At 41.9% G+C, this 16,331-nt stretch overlaps 1 protein-coding gene across 1 annotated transcript; it reads left to right on the top strand.

The window, feature by feature from the left end:
* Positions 1–1,067: 1,067 nt before the first annotated feature.
* On the top strand, positions 1,068–14,778 carry zfand4 (zinc finger, AN1-type domain 4). The gene is made up of 10 exons (XM_071526613.1): positions 1,068–1,253; positions 2,866–3,179; positions 6,245–6,320; positions 7,084–7,151; positions 7,281–7,467; positions 8,116–8,263; positions 8,939–10,159; positions 10,470–10,524; positions 12,718–12,835; positions 13,682–14,778. The coding sequence occupies exons 2-10, from the start codon at positions 2,996–2,998 to the stop codon at positions 13,815–13,817; spliced, it is 2,193 nt and encodes a 730-aa protein (XP_071382714.1). The 5' UTR covers positions 1,068–1,253; positions 2,866–2,995; the 3' UTR covers positions 13,818–14,778.
* Positions 14,779–16,331: the final 1,553 nt, after the last annotated feature.

Genomic DNA, 16,331 nt, shown 5'->3' with positions numbered 1-16,331 from the left:
ATCAACACAAGGCAAACCAACACCACAAAATTCTATTCTATTTTCATTAAAGTATTGATCTGTGCTTTTCTCCCCTTTATCATCCCCCCCCCCCCCCCCCCCCCCCCTTGGAAGAAATGATTTTAATACGACATTTTGAAATATGTCAGGCAAAAAAGGTGGGTTGACTGAATTTAGGTGGGTTTACCCTCCACTACATCCCTACTTCTCTGAGACCCTGCCATTCATTTTATTCTAGAGGACATTTAGTTATGGACATATGCTATTATTCTGCATCCTCACAAAGCATTTCCACACAAAGCATTCCACTATCCTATCTATAGGGGTGGGAACTCTACAAAATGACACATTTGAAAACACATTTTATGGAAAGAGGAAAGGTAAGTTGATATTTAATTCAGGTGTTTGTTCAATATTCCAATTTTTTGATTGTGTGTGGATATCTTAGATGCAGTTCACCATTTAACCATTTTTACACTGAATAGGAGACTATAATATGCACACTCTGGCGGACTTTTTTTGAAAGAAGTTGGAAGAGCTAGAGAGCTCAGAGGATGAGGCATCACCTGAGGAGACAAAAAGCTGAAACTGTCCCACATCCAGTATAGCCAAAGAGTGACATGTATGCTTTGATTTTGCAGGCAGCTAACCAAAGATTTGGATTTGATAATTGTTTGGAATGTAAATAGCCATTTGTGCTGATGTGTGGATTTTCCATACTCCCCTATTCTTCCAAGTCTTGATGTCCACTACAGTACACATACAATGATTTTCAAATAAAAGACATCGTTTGTTTTTTGTTTCTGGGGGGTGGTGGGTGTTCTAAACATGCCCTCCATGTTTAGAATATGTGAAAATTGGTGAGTCTCATGAGGATATGACTTGGCTTGCAACGGTAGACTTTTTCCCTTTGACACCGGAGACCCTCTGTTGTCCCGCCTCCGTGTTCTCATTAGTCACCTGGAACTTCCGCCTCACCATTCGTGGCGTTGAATGGTGCCTTTGCCTGTCAATCAAACAATGTCACAAAGGTTTTGTTCAGCCTCTTCTCTTGACAGGTGTGATGATGTCGCCAACAAGAAGACCACGACGACCCCGGCCTACAAGCTAGTTTCGTCAATGTGTAGTTCCTACTGTTAGGGTTAAACGTGATGAAATGCTGCTCGGTTTTGCAGACACCCTCGACGGCTAGACCGGAATTCAGGACCGGACAGGACTCGAGCTAGCAGCTTGCCAGCCAACCATCGAGAAAGGTAGCCATTGTTTGAGTTGTAGGCTAACATGGCAACGTAAGCTAGTAGCGTCGGCTAAATGGGCTTCACTCCTTAACGTTATCTTCGCAGAAGATAATGGTAAGAGCGCCTGCTAGATTTTAACATTATTGACTGGTTTTAGATGCTTAAAATCGGTTGGTCTGATTATTGCTTGTGTGACCTTTCTCTGCTAACGTTAGCCGCTGAAATCCTAGTGAGACGAGTGCCAACTCCATCCATCCAACTGTGTTAACTAGCGTTAACACAGTTTCTCTCTTCTTGCCGACCTGGCCTGGGACTCCTGTTTTGGTCAGGTCAAACAGTGTTTTATATAAACTTGGAGGCAAGCTGAAATGAACGTCGCCTGGCTAACTTGACAACCTACCCGTTGTCTTGAGAGAATGGCCTGTTATGACAACCCTGCCTGCCTCTGAATGGCTACAGTTAAGGCCTTGTAGGTTAGCATCCTCTCCAACAATAAGCATGCCAATTCATCTTTAATGTTGTTGTGCACCTTCCCTCTTCATTTTGTCTTTTTTGTAATGGTGTCCTTTTTTTTATTGCGTTCCCATCAGATCCCAATTCATCACCCAGATATTTACATTTAAATAGTTAATATTCTATTTGCCTTGGAGAGCGCTTGTGAACAACTTCACTCCAGAGCTAAAACGCAGACAAGACAATAGTGATTTGTCTTATAACTTGTATTATAGACTTATAGTAATGCTTTCCCCTCCTTATATTCATGTTATCAGTTCCAAGCCAGAATATGTAGCGTGGTCCTCAGAAAACCCTCCTGGATATTTCCACAGACACATTTTTCCACGTTTTTAATTTAATTCTCCATACTATATGTTGGTGTGACAACATATAAATTTGGGGACTGTTCAAACTCTTCTGTTTTTTTGCTATTTCTGGCTATGGGTGACAGAAGGGAATATACTCAAATACAGACAAAAGTGTGCTGGGGTATATGGCAAACATGTAAAATGTTAAATTTAGCAGTATTGATTTTCAGCCTAAATAAAGGAATGACCTTATGGGACTGCCACTTATACAGATTGTCCATTATAAGAGACTATGGTGGGTGTAGTCACACTAGAGGTGAGCTATCGAGACTGTGGTCAGGCTTAGGATACCACACACCGTTGATGTAACACACCTGATCAGCTTGAATTTTGGCCAGGACGTTATGCTGTACTGAATATTTCATGAAGGGGTTGCACATGTCAGATTCCACTGATACGTCCCCTTGTTCTAAAATAACTGCTTCTCAATTTGCAGCTTATTAAAAGTGTGTTTCAGTAGTGGAGCCAATTGTTATTAGTCTCACCCGTTAGAGAATATCACTTTCTGTGTGTGCATGTTCACACGTTCTGGAACTGTGAAGTCTGTTCCCTACAGTGCAGCTTCAGAGCGTTGTGTTTGTGTTGTCATGGAAATACAGAATTCCTTACCTGCAAGATACAAGCAGTTGTGCTCACTCATATTCTCATAAGCTATAAGGCCAATTTCTCTGTTGTTTGATTGCAGGACTTGGAGTGGTTTAACTGGTCAAACCTTTTAAAAAGTTATAATGCTCATTTGGTGTTTTTCTTTCTCATACCCACAGCTGTGGTCATCCTGCACAATGTGTGACCGTGGTGAGGGCAGTGAGCAGCGCCTATCCCTCTCTCCCTCATCTTGGGCCAGTCCCCCCACTTCACCTTCTCCCTGAAGCCCTTCCCTCCTGACCTGCCAAGATGGCCGACAGGAAGGAGCCACCATTCTTTAATGACGACAGCATGGGAGCTTTCCAGTACAAGCTGCCATTCTATGAGACCATGGAGCTCTTTATAGAGACCCTGACCGGGACCTGCTTTGAGCTGCGCGTGTCGCCCTTTGAGGCTGTCATTTCAGTCAAGGCAAAGATCCAGAGGCTGGAAGGTACAGAGCTCACAACAAATCCACACTGCTTTTGGTACCCATTAGGGCTGGGCAATATTATATCGATATCGTGACATGAGACTAGATATCGTCTTAGATTTTGGATATCGTAATATCGTGATATGGCATAAGTGTTGTCTTTTCCTGGTTTTAAAGGCTGCATTACAGTAAAGTGATGTAATTTTCTGAACTTACCAGACTGTTCTAGCTGTTCTATTATTTGCCTTTACCCACTTAGTCATTATATCCACATTACTGATGATTATTTATCAAAAATCTCATTGTGTAAATATTTTGTGAAAGCACCAATAGTCATCCCTACAATATTGTCGCAATATCGATATCGAGGTATTTGGTCAAAAATATTGTGATATTTGATTTTGTCCATATCGCCCAGCCGTAGTACTCATCAGTCACTTTTCGGGCAGGGCAGTATGACCTGAAATCCATATCACGATATCTTCTCACATTTACCTCTAACAATAAATGAAACGATAATTTTATATTTTTTACCTTGGTGCACAGATATTGCATTCTCCATTAGTGTCATTGCCATTAGTGTTGTTAGCATTGGTTAACTTAATCAATTTCACATTTGTTACACAAAACTGCTTTGCTAGCTCAATGTAGTTGTAATTAAAATATTTGCTGGCGAAATTGTTCTTTGTCACACACAAGTTTGCCACCACAGTTCCAAACACACATTGTGAGATGAACACTGGACTAGCAAGCCTCATCCAGTACTATGTGAGAGAGTGCTGTTTCTTTAGTATTTGGCAAACTTAATAAATGATGTATGTTGCACAAAAAAATGCTAGCTCAATGTAGTTGTAACTAAAAAATTCACTGTCAGAAGAAATTGTTTTCCACACACAGATTAGCCACCGTGATTGCAAACCTTAGCAAGACTGTAGCACCGGGCGAGTATCACTCGATATGATGTGAGAGAGCGGCATTTGACTGACCAAAGTTAAATCGGCTAGCCAACCTGAATTTGGCTCCTGATGAACACGTCTTATGCTGTGGAAAAATAACGTGCCTCCTTGTACAAGTTTATTCACTTTCCATTATTCAGTTTACATTATGGCAGTTTCACCTCACCTCTTCTGTTTATATATTTGTCTTCTCTTCTCTCAGAGGGGGAACAAATGTCAAGTTGTCTTTCTACCACAGTGGGACTCAGGGGTCGCCATAGTCACCAAGTTTCACATTGTACTGATAGCAGCTTTAAATTAAAGGAACACACACACTGGACTGCACTGAAGGAATGCATTTACCGAACCTACCGACATGTGACAAATTAGGTCGGTTAAAGATTCATAGTGTCGGTTTCAGTGCATTTTTGGTATACTGCCCAGCCCTAGTTGCTTTTTCCAAATTGGGGTTGCACCTGCTAACCAGTAGGCTGTCATAGTATACTAATATTGAATAGTTTGGAAGGCAATATATATATATTTTTTTTTCACACAACAATACTGTAAAAGCCAGGATATTGTACTGTTTTCTGTATTTGATTGAGCAGATCAAAGGCAAATTACTAGCCGAGAATTAGTGGAGTAAAACAACTACTCATAATACTGTGACATGATGTGATGGTTAAATTAACCAGGAAAAGAAAATAACATTGTGTTTCTAGACATGCATCAGTCTTTGGGCTCCAGTGTTTGAATGTGGGTGTACAATTTGGTTATGGGATGTACAGTATATGGACTACTAGATTCAGATTGGAAAGATATGGATAGACAACAAAGGATGGAAGAAAAAGCAATTTACCAATGAGGGAATTTTAATTTTTTGAAGTTGTATTGCTACTGCAGAGATGGAGTGCTTGGAGTAAGACGTTACAACAAGACATTCGAGTGGTGCATAGCCTGTGGGGTGAAGGCTTCTATAAAACAGATGCTTATGTAGGCAGACATGCATTTTATCTTCCTTAGACAACACTGCCACAGTCTGTTTTGCAGAATTGCATCTTATCTATTCCCAGGGCTTTCATTTTGTTTGTGCTGTTGACTGGAACAACTATACTAGTGGAACTACTATAGAGATCTGCCAGCCTTTAGTTACGTTATGGCTTGGAGAAAAATTTTCTTTTGAAAGTGCAAGCAATTATTAGAGCAGTCATTGCGATTCTCATACCTTTTGAAGTAGGCTCGTTGAGATAATGGCTTTGCTTTTTATTTTTTGATTGGTTGATGAAAATGTTGTTGTGAATAGGCTTGTATGACCAAGGTTATGCTCTATGGCAAAGGCTCAAGGCTATTCTCTGAACAGCAAATGTGGATGTCAGTTTTTGCGAGCCTCATCTAGCATTCTTAGGTATGCTGTTACCTTATACTGTTATATGGTACTACATTACTCATTCATTGTTCATTGTTGAGCATAGCTTTGACCTTGGCTGTCCTTTAAGGTCACTTTGAGATATCTGCCTAAAGAATGAATTTGCATGTCAGCCCTCGTTCCTGCTGTTCTCCATCTCTGACGGAATTGCCTGTGTGTGTGTGTGTGTGTGTGTGGGAGGTGTGTCAGTCAGGCCTGTGTGATGGGGCATGCTACTGTACAATGAAGGGACCGCTGCTCACTCACAAACACTGGCCCACCTCCAGTACCGGGTCAGCGAGTTCACTCGTAGGCACAGTGCGCTGCTGGGCCAGACAAACGCTCCATCTCAATCCAAGGAATAGCTCTAGAAAGCCTTTTTCTTTGATTAGACTACAGCCCTCTTGCATCTCGGAGTGGAATTGGAGGCTTATACGTTTGGCAATTCAGCTGATATGACAGAAAGGCAACACTGTATGGCACCATGTCAACAAGTAGTAGCCTACTATTTTGGTTGTGACAATACAGCTATTCTGTGGCTTGCCTTTTTTCAGCACTAATATAGCTCTGTCTTTAGGGGGCAGACATGAGTCGTTTTTTGTGGTGATCTTTGGGGATCCTTCTGCTGGCTAGTATTTCCATCTCGCCTGTCTGCCTGATTGGTAAACTTAGTCCATGAAATATAAACAGCTCCCTCTCAACCTTGGTTGTTTTCTCTTTTCCCCTCTCTCTTTCCGTCTCTAAAGGTATCCCTGTTGCCCAGCAACACCTTATCTGGAACAATCTGGAGCTAGATGACGAATATTGTCTACATGATTATGGGTAAGCCTTACTCCTGGCCCTCTGTAGTTTCTTTTTTTCCTTCAGTTTGCCATTGACACCAAGTCAAGAAACACAGGCAACAATGCTCATTAAAACAGTTATGAACAATTGGTTTGAGGACATGCTATCTACATTTGGACTGATTTGCATGTGCACTTAAAAAGCAATTCCCACTGTGGTGGGTCAATCTTGACTGAATCCAGTGTGTTGGAAACGAGCCAGAGATGTAGAGCTGGATGAGACAAGCGACATATTGGCCGTGTTTAGAGAGCTCGCTCCTTCACGACTTGTCAGTTTATTAAATGCAGACTTGCCCCTCTAGTGCTCTGCTGGCTGCAGATGTTGGTATTGTTATGAATGCTTGTCACTTAATTTTCCACATGAGCGGCCCCTGGTGAGATCGTGCTAAGCTCGCCTATCACACAGCAACATGCTTTTGAAGTTTTAGAATCAGGGGAGCGGAGTAAGCAATGAAATGGCTGTTCACACGAAACGGATGTTCCAATGGAATTCCCGGTCGTGTGCATAAGTTGATCTGGAAATCATCCCAAACCTTCGAATGATGTTTATTTTAGATCAGGCCCTCTCTCCCCTCTGCCTAAGAAGTAAAGCACTTCACCCTAGCTATAAATCTATTGTCTACCGTTATCCCCTCTCTCCCCTTTGATCTGCATACACTGCATAGGAAAGTGCTTGGGAAGGGGCTTTAGGGTAATGTTCTCTGATATTGCTGTATTGATCAACAATCTGTTTGTGTTTGCAGCGTTGCAGAGGGCTGCACTTTGAAGCTGGTCTTGGCTATGAGGGGAGGCCCCATCAACACCAGGAGAGGTAAGGGAAAACCAAAAGATCTGTATACCGGTCCCTCATTTCCAGTTTTGCATCAAAAGAAAACATCATGCTCGGTCAACTCGCCCACTAAATAAGGGAATGAAAAATAAGCTGTTCTTCCTCTGTCAGTGACCATGGAGGACCCGATGAAAGAGGTTGCTGACCTGATGGAGAGCTCTAGGGAGGAGGGCTGGGAGAAAAACCTAGCCAACAAGCAGGTCACTTTCCTGGTCTACCGTGAGGGTGACCAGCTCAACTTCTTTCGGGTGGTGGACAGAGGAGACGGCACTCTGACCCCTCTGTCTGAATCTCTGAGGTGAGCAGATGGTCATGATATCTGTTTTGTTTTTGTTTTTTTGGCACACTTTTTTTGCACACAACTCAGAATCATTTTTTTTGTCCAAATAAGTGTGCACATGTACGTACAAGGAATGGGACTTGGAGGGTTGCTCATTTAGGTCACATTAGACATAACACAAATAATTTATAAATGGAAATTTAGGAAATTTGTCTTTTCTATACAACATGGTCTCTGTTAGAGCCTGAATGATTGCAGTGATAGGATGTCAGTTATAGCAAAAATAAGCAGAAATGTATAGATCTAGAGAATATTGCAGACTATTGAGGTTTTGAGTGTTTTGAAAAGTGCAAAGGGAAAAAAAGCTGCACACAAATGTTGGAATGGTATAAAAGTAGGATAAATAAAGTATGAATATATAACTATACAGCCAGTGTGGAGTTGAGTGTGTGTGTATATAAGAATTGACTCTATGATATTAGATGCAGGAGTTGAATACCAGCAGTAGAGTGCTATTGTCCATTGTTGTGTTGTGCAGTTCAACTGTTGATGAGGGCCACTGCCCAGGGGAAGAAGCTGTAGCATCTGTTTTTGGCACTGCTGTTTCGAAGGCAGCTCAGCTGGATCACTAATATCGGGAGTGTTTCTGCCCCCCATGTTTCCCAGTGGCGGCTCGGTGTATAATGTGTACACCGAGGAGGAAGAGGACGGGGAGAGTTCTGCAGCTGCACAGCAGAGTCTTGAGAACTCCATCACCATGACCAAAATGAAGCTGCTCAAAGCCAAGATGGAGGACATGAACCTCAACAAGAAGGTAGTAAGCTCCAGGGATCAGTGAAACCCATTAAAACCGTGCTTCCTATCGGATTGTCATCATGGCTTCCAACACAGTATTGATTTTCACACCATTTTTGAGTTCATGCAGGGTCATAGTCTTTTGATGAAAGTGTGCTTTCAATTTAGTCAGATTTTAGTCATGTCATACTGATTCAGTTCAGTCAATAACTCACTGAATAAAATGGCATATGATTTTAGTTAACAAAATACCACTGTATCTGACAAAAATGTTATAATTAAATGTGCATGAGAACAAATGGCACCACTGCATTAATGCAGACTACATTTGCAGCATTTTGACATTTCCCAATTTATCTGTTGCTGTGGGAGCTGTCTGATATTTTTGGGAATGTTGTCAAGATAATTTGAAGAGCAGGCATTGCAGTCTGTTCATGATTTTACTTCAAGGACAGATATAATAATCATCTCCTGCAGAGTTTTTCATTCTGTCATATTTGCATCAACAATAGAATGAAATGAGTTTAAATTAAACATTTATGTCATGACAATAAACTTGAACATCAAGCATTTTTGTTGTTAGTTTTGTGATGAGATTACCACTTCTTTCACAGCGTTGGACACAGTATAAATGTATATTTTTGATAGCTATGTGGTAAAATCTAACTGCTCTATCTGTATTTCTGTCCTCCAGCCCAAGAAGTCTGCTAAGTTGAAACCACGGCCCCCTGTTAGCCCCCATCCGTGCAGTGGCTCCCTAGGGTCCTCCAGCACACGACACCATCATCGCCTCTTTCGTGTGCTCCCCCAGATCAACCAGCCACGGCACTCAAACACACAACTACCTCCAATCAGAGACCACGAATCCGTCGCCCCCTCCCCTCCCTCTGCTGCTGCCTCCTCTGCTCACCTGTCTGTCACCAGACGAGCCCCTCCCTCTTTCTCCTCCTCTTCCTGTTATATGCTTCAGGAGGAGGAGCCATGGGAGACATGCCCTCCTTTTGCAAAGATCCGGCCCCCTCCTAAAGTGTCCCGGTTGGACATTGGCAGCACCAGGTTGATGCGGGACTGTGTGTACCCGCAGCTCCCTCCACTGTCTACCAGGGGGCAACCTGAGGGCACCTTTGAGGCAGCTGAGCCTGTAGGGGAGGCGATGGGGCTGGGTTTGTTGGAGGAAGCTGCTGGACTGGTGGAGCCAACACACCCTGTAGCTCCATTTGGGGATCTGCTGTCAGACCCCCTGAGTCTGGATGTGTCCACGCAGCCAGAAGGGGGCCAGCGGTCCCTGGAGGTTGGGGCTCAGCACCAGCTGCCCTCCTCCCCCTCCCTGCTCAGTACCTGGACACTAGAGACTACTGATAGGCTCACCAGCAGAGCTGATAGGACACTGCTTGGCAGCTCGTTGCATATCAGTCCTCCCTCTCCATTGCCCACCTCCACCTCACCATCCACTGCTATCAGACAGTTGCCTCAGCCATTTGATTTCACTGGCTCCTCCTTACAGCCCAATCCTCAAGCACAACCTTCAGCACAGGTGAAGCCAGGCAACACAGCCCCTCACCCCCCGCCACGCCTTCGCGGTATCAAAGTGGAATCACCTGGCAAGAGGCCGGAGATTATCTCCAAGAACGAGGCAAGAGGCATCACTAAGATGGCCAACCAAGCCTGTAAGGAGCCACTGGGGTCCCTCAACAACTCTGAGCTCCTGGCTTCTCTCTCCACAAGGGCTGCAGGGAGCAGCAGCAGGGAAGGCCTTGGACAGAGTCTGGGACTCACATTGGCACTGCCTACTGCCAGTGCTTCAGGACAGGGCATCCTGGGTTCCAAGCCGCCCTCCATCCCAACTAACATGCTCCTCCAGGATGATCTCATAAGACAAATGTCCCCCTTGCACAGAGCTGCAGCCTCTTACATGGTGAGCAAACATTTAGAAAGGACAGTCATAGTGCCAATCTAAACTGGTGTTGTTTTTTATGTTTTTATACTAATGTTGTATTCACATTGTTCCTCAACCACTCTCGTCAGTATATCGCTCCAACTTGTTTAATTTAATTATAGTGACATTTTTCCCTCACTAGTGCTCAAGAGGTACTCCATGGATACATTCAAGCTCGACATTTCCAGGACAAGATTACTTTTTCTTTTCTTTTTTTTTATCGTTTTGTGCTCTGCAGTAGTGTATTGATTTGTCCTCATAATATTTCATGTTGCTGTTGCCTTCTCAGGCCACCAACAGTCTTGCATCAGCTGGGGGAGCTGCGACTTCAATTAGGAGAATAGGTAAGTGGTGCTCTATATTCATTTTATTTTATTTTACTTTTTATTTAACCTTTATTTATCCAGGTTAGCCTCATTGAGATTAAGAATCTCTTTTTCAAGAGGGACCTGGCCAAGAAAAGCAGCACAAAGTTACAGACGCCACAACAAACATCTCATCACATTACAGAATTATACATGGTCAACAAACATTCAATGTTTCATATAAAAGCAATTTAAACTATGAGGAAAAACAATTACAATTTTCACCATCCTCCCTACCTTTAACCATTGTTTTAAAAACATTCAATGAGACCAGCTCCTGTAATTTCAGGTCCTTCTGGAGCTCATTCCATGCCATAGGGGCTGAGAACTGAAACGTTCTCAGCCCCTATGGCAGCCCCCCTTTTTACCAAACTCTGTACGAGCCTTTTTTACATTCAGTAAAAACAAGTTTTGTGAGCGTAAACGGTAATTTTTGTTTGTCTGCTGGACAATGTATGTACATAAATAAAATGGGAGTTGTTTCACTATCGCCTTATAAATAAAAATATACCAGTGACTCAGCCTACGTAAAGTCAGGGATGGCCAACCCACTTTCTGATAGAGAACACAGTGGTGAGTTAGAGATTTACAGTTTGTAACAAACCTCAAGGCCCCATGATATACAGTGTCCAGCAGACGCAACGAAGCCACAGGTGCATACATGTATAGAATGTCTCCATAATCTACTACAGGTAGAAAAGTAGCAGAGACAAGCCTGTTTCTTACTGAAGTACTAGCAAATAAAGAAATTGTTACCATGAGATGGCTGGAATTGATGTTGTGCAGAGTCTGTAGTATTCACAGTGCTGTCCTTGTGAACTATGGTGTGGTGTAGGCTGCTGTCAGTGCAATGTTCAGAGAGAAAGAAAATATGTGACCTAGGGTTAGCAGCACCAGAGTGCACACATATTAGCAAAGCAGTTTTAACCTTCAACAGTTGAAGGGTGAAGACATACACAGAGGAGACGGGGTTATGTGAAAGCCATCAATGCATGTTGTATGAGCGCTACAACAAAGGACCACCAGGGTTTTAAATATTCAGTATTTTACAACTGCAGAAGCAGCACAAGCAACAGAAGGCACCAGGCCTACACACTCACTTATTTATGTCTCATTGATATGCTTACACCATTCACCCAGAGTATGGATAAACACACATGGATCAATATAAAAAGTAATGAGTCAAGATACTCAATTTTCCAGGACAGTTCCGTTTATCAGTATGCTGACAGTGCTGCTAACACCTCCATGACTTGTTCTAACACATTTTCCAGGTTGAGCTTGTTTTTAATTCTTGATTGAATTCCTGGAATCTGTTTTTGTACGTGAGGTTGTTTTTGTCTTTCGATTAACCTTTGGTGGTATGTACGCGTATGTATGTCTGCATCATAACAGATTAAAGAGGACAACACAACTCAAAATCCAATCCCATGCCCCACTGCTTGACAGTGAGCGTCCTGTAGCTGCTTCATCACAAAGCTGTCAGTTTTATCTGTTCTGTTACGCCTGTCCCTGTTCCCCTATCCCCACGGCTCACAAACCCGGCCGGGTGCATGCTTCCACAGACACGATTATCATGGGTAGAAGCTGACATAAGCTGGTGTTCCCTGACTTAGAAAATGAACTAGATGAACATCTAGTTTACATTCCCCCAAATCATTTTGCAATGATGAATTTTTTTATTTTAATTTTTTTTTACATTTAGCTACCTTGTCATTTAGCTACCATTTAGCCTTGTTTTTCATAATTTTTAAAATACAGACTTTATGGTGTCAAACCTATCTTGAAATTAACTGCCCTGGCTAACAAAGACGCCCTAAATCTAAAGTTTGTAAGGCAACATGTTTTGAGGAATATTTCCTGGGCGGAGACTTCCGTTTCTTCCTGTGGGTGTCAGGTGACACACTAAACTCGGGCACAAAGGAATAACGATAAAACGGAAACCAAAACCAAATTAAGGCTTCATGTTAACTGTGATGGATTATCTAGCTCTAGTGTGTGCAAGTTGCAGAACCCACCAGGAATAATGTAAAGAAGAGGAGCGACCTTAACAATTGGAACAAACTTTAAAAAAAACACTGGTATTATCCATCAAGCTTCACTGCGTGCTCTGTTATTCCACACTGGCTCCACACACAAGTAAATAAAAGATGTCGTCTCCTTTGCTCTCAGGCACTCCAACATACCACCTACCTCCAGTCAAAGCTCCCATAGGCAGCAAGAAGAAGAGCTCCAAGCACTGCTTCCTTTGTGGCAAGAAGACCGGCCTGGCCACCAGCTATGAGTGCAGGTACGAGTGCGTCGAGCGTTTGTACCTGCTCTCTCGTGTGTGTCGTCTCTCTCTCACTCAAATCCCTCTCCGTCTGTGTCATGTCCTTGAACCTTCTCTTTAGTAGGAAGTTGTCTTTTCCTAGTTCATCATTTTGTCTCTCTGCCATCCCTCCCTTCAAAACATTCCCCTGTTCACTGCTTGTTATGCCACATGTTATTAGCATTATCAAAGGTTCGCCTCTAAAGTGTCAATCTGTAACACTTCCCTCTCTCTGGCCTTGCTTGAGGCTCCCACATTGAAGATGATGTAATAGTGTGCAACCATAACTTTTATCTCCTAACACAGGCCATTTGACTGAACGCAGAGCTTCCCACAGCGTTGAGATGACTATAATTGAGCACAGTTTAGTTGGATGGAAAATTACTGTGATCAAACTAAGTCTTATGTAATTTACTGCATGGTAAAGTGGTTACAAATGAAAACTTTTAGTTTAGATCTGGAATAGTTTATAGCTCTTTTACTAGTGCATTGTTTTCAAAAGAAAGAAAATGGAAGCACATGGATAAAGGCTTTCAGTCTGTTTGCTTGGCTATGAAAGAGGAGATAACATGGAATAATTTCTCTCTACACTCAAACTCAACTCCTAATTGATTGAACAGAGGAGAGGTCAAAATGTAATATTACATGAACTAGCCTGAACATTTTAATTTGCTCACTGGGAAGGCTCAAGAAAGCTACAGTTGGCAAGATGGACACAATTTGTAATGTCAGTCCTCGTAGACTTTATGTCCTTTTCCTAAATATTACCTACATCTGATTGTATCCTGCATGCATACCAAAATTTCTATTATGCCAATCTTTCAGGTGTGGCAACAACTTCTGTGCTACCCACCGCTACGCTGAGACCCACGACTGCACTTACGACTACAAAAGTGCCGGACGGCGCTTCCTGCAGGAGACCAACCCCCTCATCAGTGCTCCCAAGCTGCCTAAGATCTAGACCCAATAAAGTCTAACTCCGCTCTCATTGATTGAGGGACGAACTGAAGAACTACAGGTTTAAACTGAACGAATGAACGAACCAATGGACAAATACAGAGTCTGCTAAGTCTTCTCTAGCAGAGAGAAAGAACTTAATCACCGCTGTGTGCTTTTTATCACCCAAGTTTGCTTAAAATTAATTAATAAAATATCCTGAAAAGCCAAGTGTGAACAAACGAGTAAATCGAAACGGCACAGACCTAATTATCACTTCTGGACAATGTGAAGAAAACATTTATCCTTTTTTTCCGTTACCTTGTTCTTTTCCCATAGCAAAAAAAAAAACAAAAAAAAAAAACTGTGTGCATGTATATAGGTAGTTTTTTGAAAAATATGTCTGTTGCACGTTCAAACTTATATCTATTTTTTAGTTTTGTCAGCCTTTTTTTTTTTTTTTAAATAGGACTGCAGATGACTTTATTGGACAAGTCTTTGAGAGATGCACTTTAGAATTATATTTATACATTTGACCTTCCTTACTGGGGGGAAGGATCCTTACATTTCTGTGTTTGTCTTTATGAAGTGTTTATGTTGTCCTTCATCAAGATTTTTTATATTCAGCACCTCTCCCCTTCTTTTCTTATATGGGCACATATACTGACGTCACTAATGAATATCTTTATGGAAGAATACAGTACACTCACTTATTGATGAAATACTTATTTATTGATGAAATACTACTTATTTAAATTCAAGGTTTGTTTTTTTGAAATAGCAAGTATGCAATCTGTGTAGGTGTGAATGTCAGCTGTAATCTGTATGCCTATTAAGTAAACTGTACTAGGATGCGGGGGCGGGGGGGGGTATAGTGTTAAATGATGTGTCTACAGTAAGGTGGTTGCCATAAAATCTCTTTTGTAAATGTTTTTTTTAATTGTGCAGCTGTTGTTGCAAAAACTTTAAAATGCTGTTATAGTATCTATGGGGGTTTGCTCTAATAAATTAAGTTTGTCTTTCCATACATTTCTGTCACTGGCTCAATAGATCCAAAACTTATCTTGTTGTAAATTACCTTTGACCATTGTCAGATTTGTATTTGTATTTTTCTAGCTCTGAAACATTGGGAACTGAAACATTGGGTTCAGGCCTTCAGAGATAGTATTGCAGTCATTTCCGTTTCTTTCCAATCTGTATCTGAATGGCGGACCTTCCCCGCTGCTCTGCCTTAACGATACTCCTCAAATTGCTGTGAGGTAAATGAGAAATGGTTTCTGTTTGGCATCACGGACTGATTCACATGGAGCCCCATGTCTTTCCTGACTCAGACTCTCCACTAGTTTCTTAGCAACAAGCTGGATTTTATTAACCTGTTGAATTTAAGATTATCCACTAATAATTTGAGCCAAATTGAGCCAAACTTTCTTCATCATCTTCGGGATGAAGAAAGTTGTTAGGCCTGTTCTTTTGTCTTCCTTCATTTCTTATGTTGTGACTTGTGACCTCAGTAGGCAGACAAGGGCTACAGAGCAGAGTGTGTTTCTATTACTCAACTTTGGTGGCTAAATTACTGTGCGGTATAAACACTGAAACACATTCACCTCCAGAGCTTTGATAGAAAACCTCTCAGAGCAAAGAAAGCAAAAGTATCTGTAAGCCATTTATTTCCTCAGAAAGAGGCTATTATTTGTGTTGAAAAGATAAACAGAGCGAAGGTGACGCAGACCCACATCTCACTCATGGGAAACAGAAAAGCTCTGATATCTTTTAAATGTGTCTATATCTTTTAATATGTCACATGTCTTATTCAGACAGACCGTTCCCCAGACACAGCATGTGGCCAAAGCCTGAGGATCTGCTTCTGATATCACTGTCCACAGACTGAAGTGCTGTAGTTTGGGCAAAATGCAAACTCCAATCCTGGAGAGTGGAGAACATACAATCGCTCTGAAGAGTCATTTACTTGTCTTGTTCAGTAATGCAATGCACTTACCAAGGTCAAGATAAAATGTGCGTCATCCATGTGTTTCAGTAATACCCCTCGTTGGATGTTATTTGGTAATGTAACGATGTTGGCAGTTGGTAAATGCGTAAACATTTCCTTTAATTTGTGAAACCAACAACTTGTTAATTTGTTGTGTCACTCCTCTGGTGAGTGACTGGGGTGTAAAGCTAAAAAAAAGAGAAGTGGGGCTGCCGCTTATTTTATCCTCACTTCACTCCCTCATGTTGCCTGGCTTTGAACCAAGATAATTGGGCGGTGTAATCTATACCCCCGAAACTTTGCTTAGTCTCTCTTGTCAGATAAGTGCATATGATCATGGAAAAAGACATTTTACTGGCAGAATAATTCCAGTTAGAAATAGACTTCCTCTAAGCTAATGTTCTTTCAAACTTCTCAGTAGCAGCGGGAAGTGAATTTTTCATTAGAAGAGTCACAAGTTCAGGGGTCAATAAGTGTGTCAGGAGTTGCACTCTGTTTTAGATCCATCACTGCTGTCATTCTCTAGTCAGAACTCACACTAGTCATGACTTT

This window comes from Centroberyx affinis, unplaced genomic scaffold (genome assembly GCF_046629955.1).
Source record: "Centroberyx affinis isolate AG114_WGS23_722 - 3 ecotype Tasmania unplaced genomic scaffold, CSIRO-AGI_Caff_v1 ptg001434l_1, whole genome shotgun sequence".
Classification (NCBI taxonomy): Eukaryota; Metazoa; Chordata; class Actinopteri; order Beryciformes; family Berycidae; genus Centroberyx; species Centroberyx affinis.
Note: the sequence above shows the minus strand (reverse complement) of the source record. Positions and strands in the feature narration are given on the sequence as shown.

Excerpts from the sequence above, each read along its gene's own strand:
- zfand4 (XM_071526613.1), top strand. The coding sequence starts at position 2,996 with ATGGCCGACAGGAAGGAGCCACCATTCTTTAATGACGACAGCATGGGA. Across the intron at positions 3,180-6,244 it reads AAAGATCCAGAGGCTGGAAG|GTATCCCTGTTGCCCAGCAA; the intron begins GTACAGAGCTCA and ends CCGTCTCTAAAG. Across the intron at positions 12,836-13,681 it reads GCCACCAGCTATGAGTGCAG|GTGTGGCAACAACTTCTGTG; the intron begins GTACGAGTGCGT and ends CCAATCTTTCAG.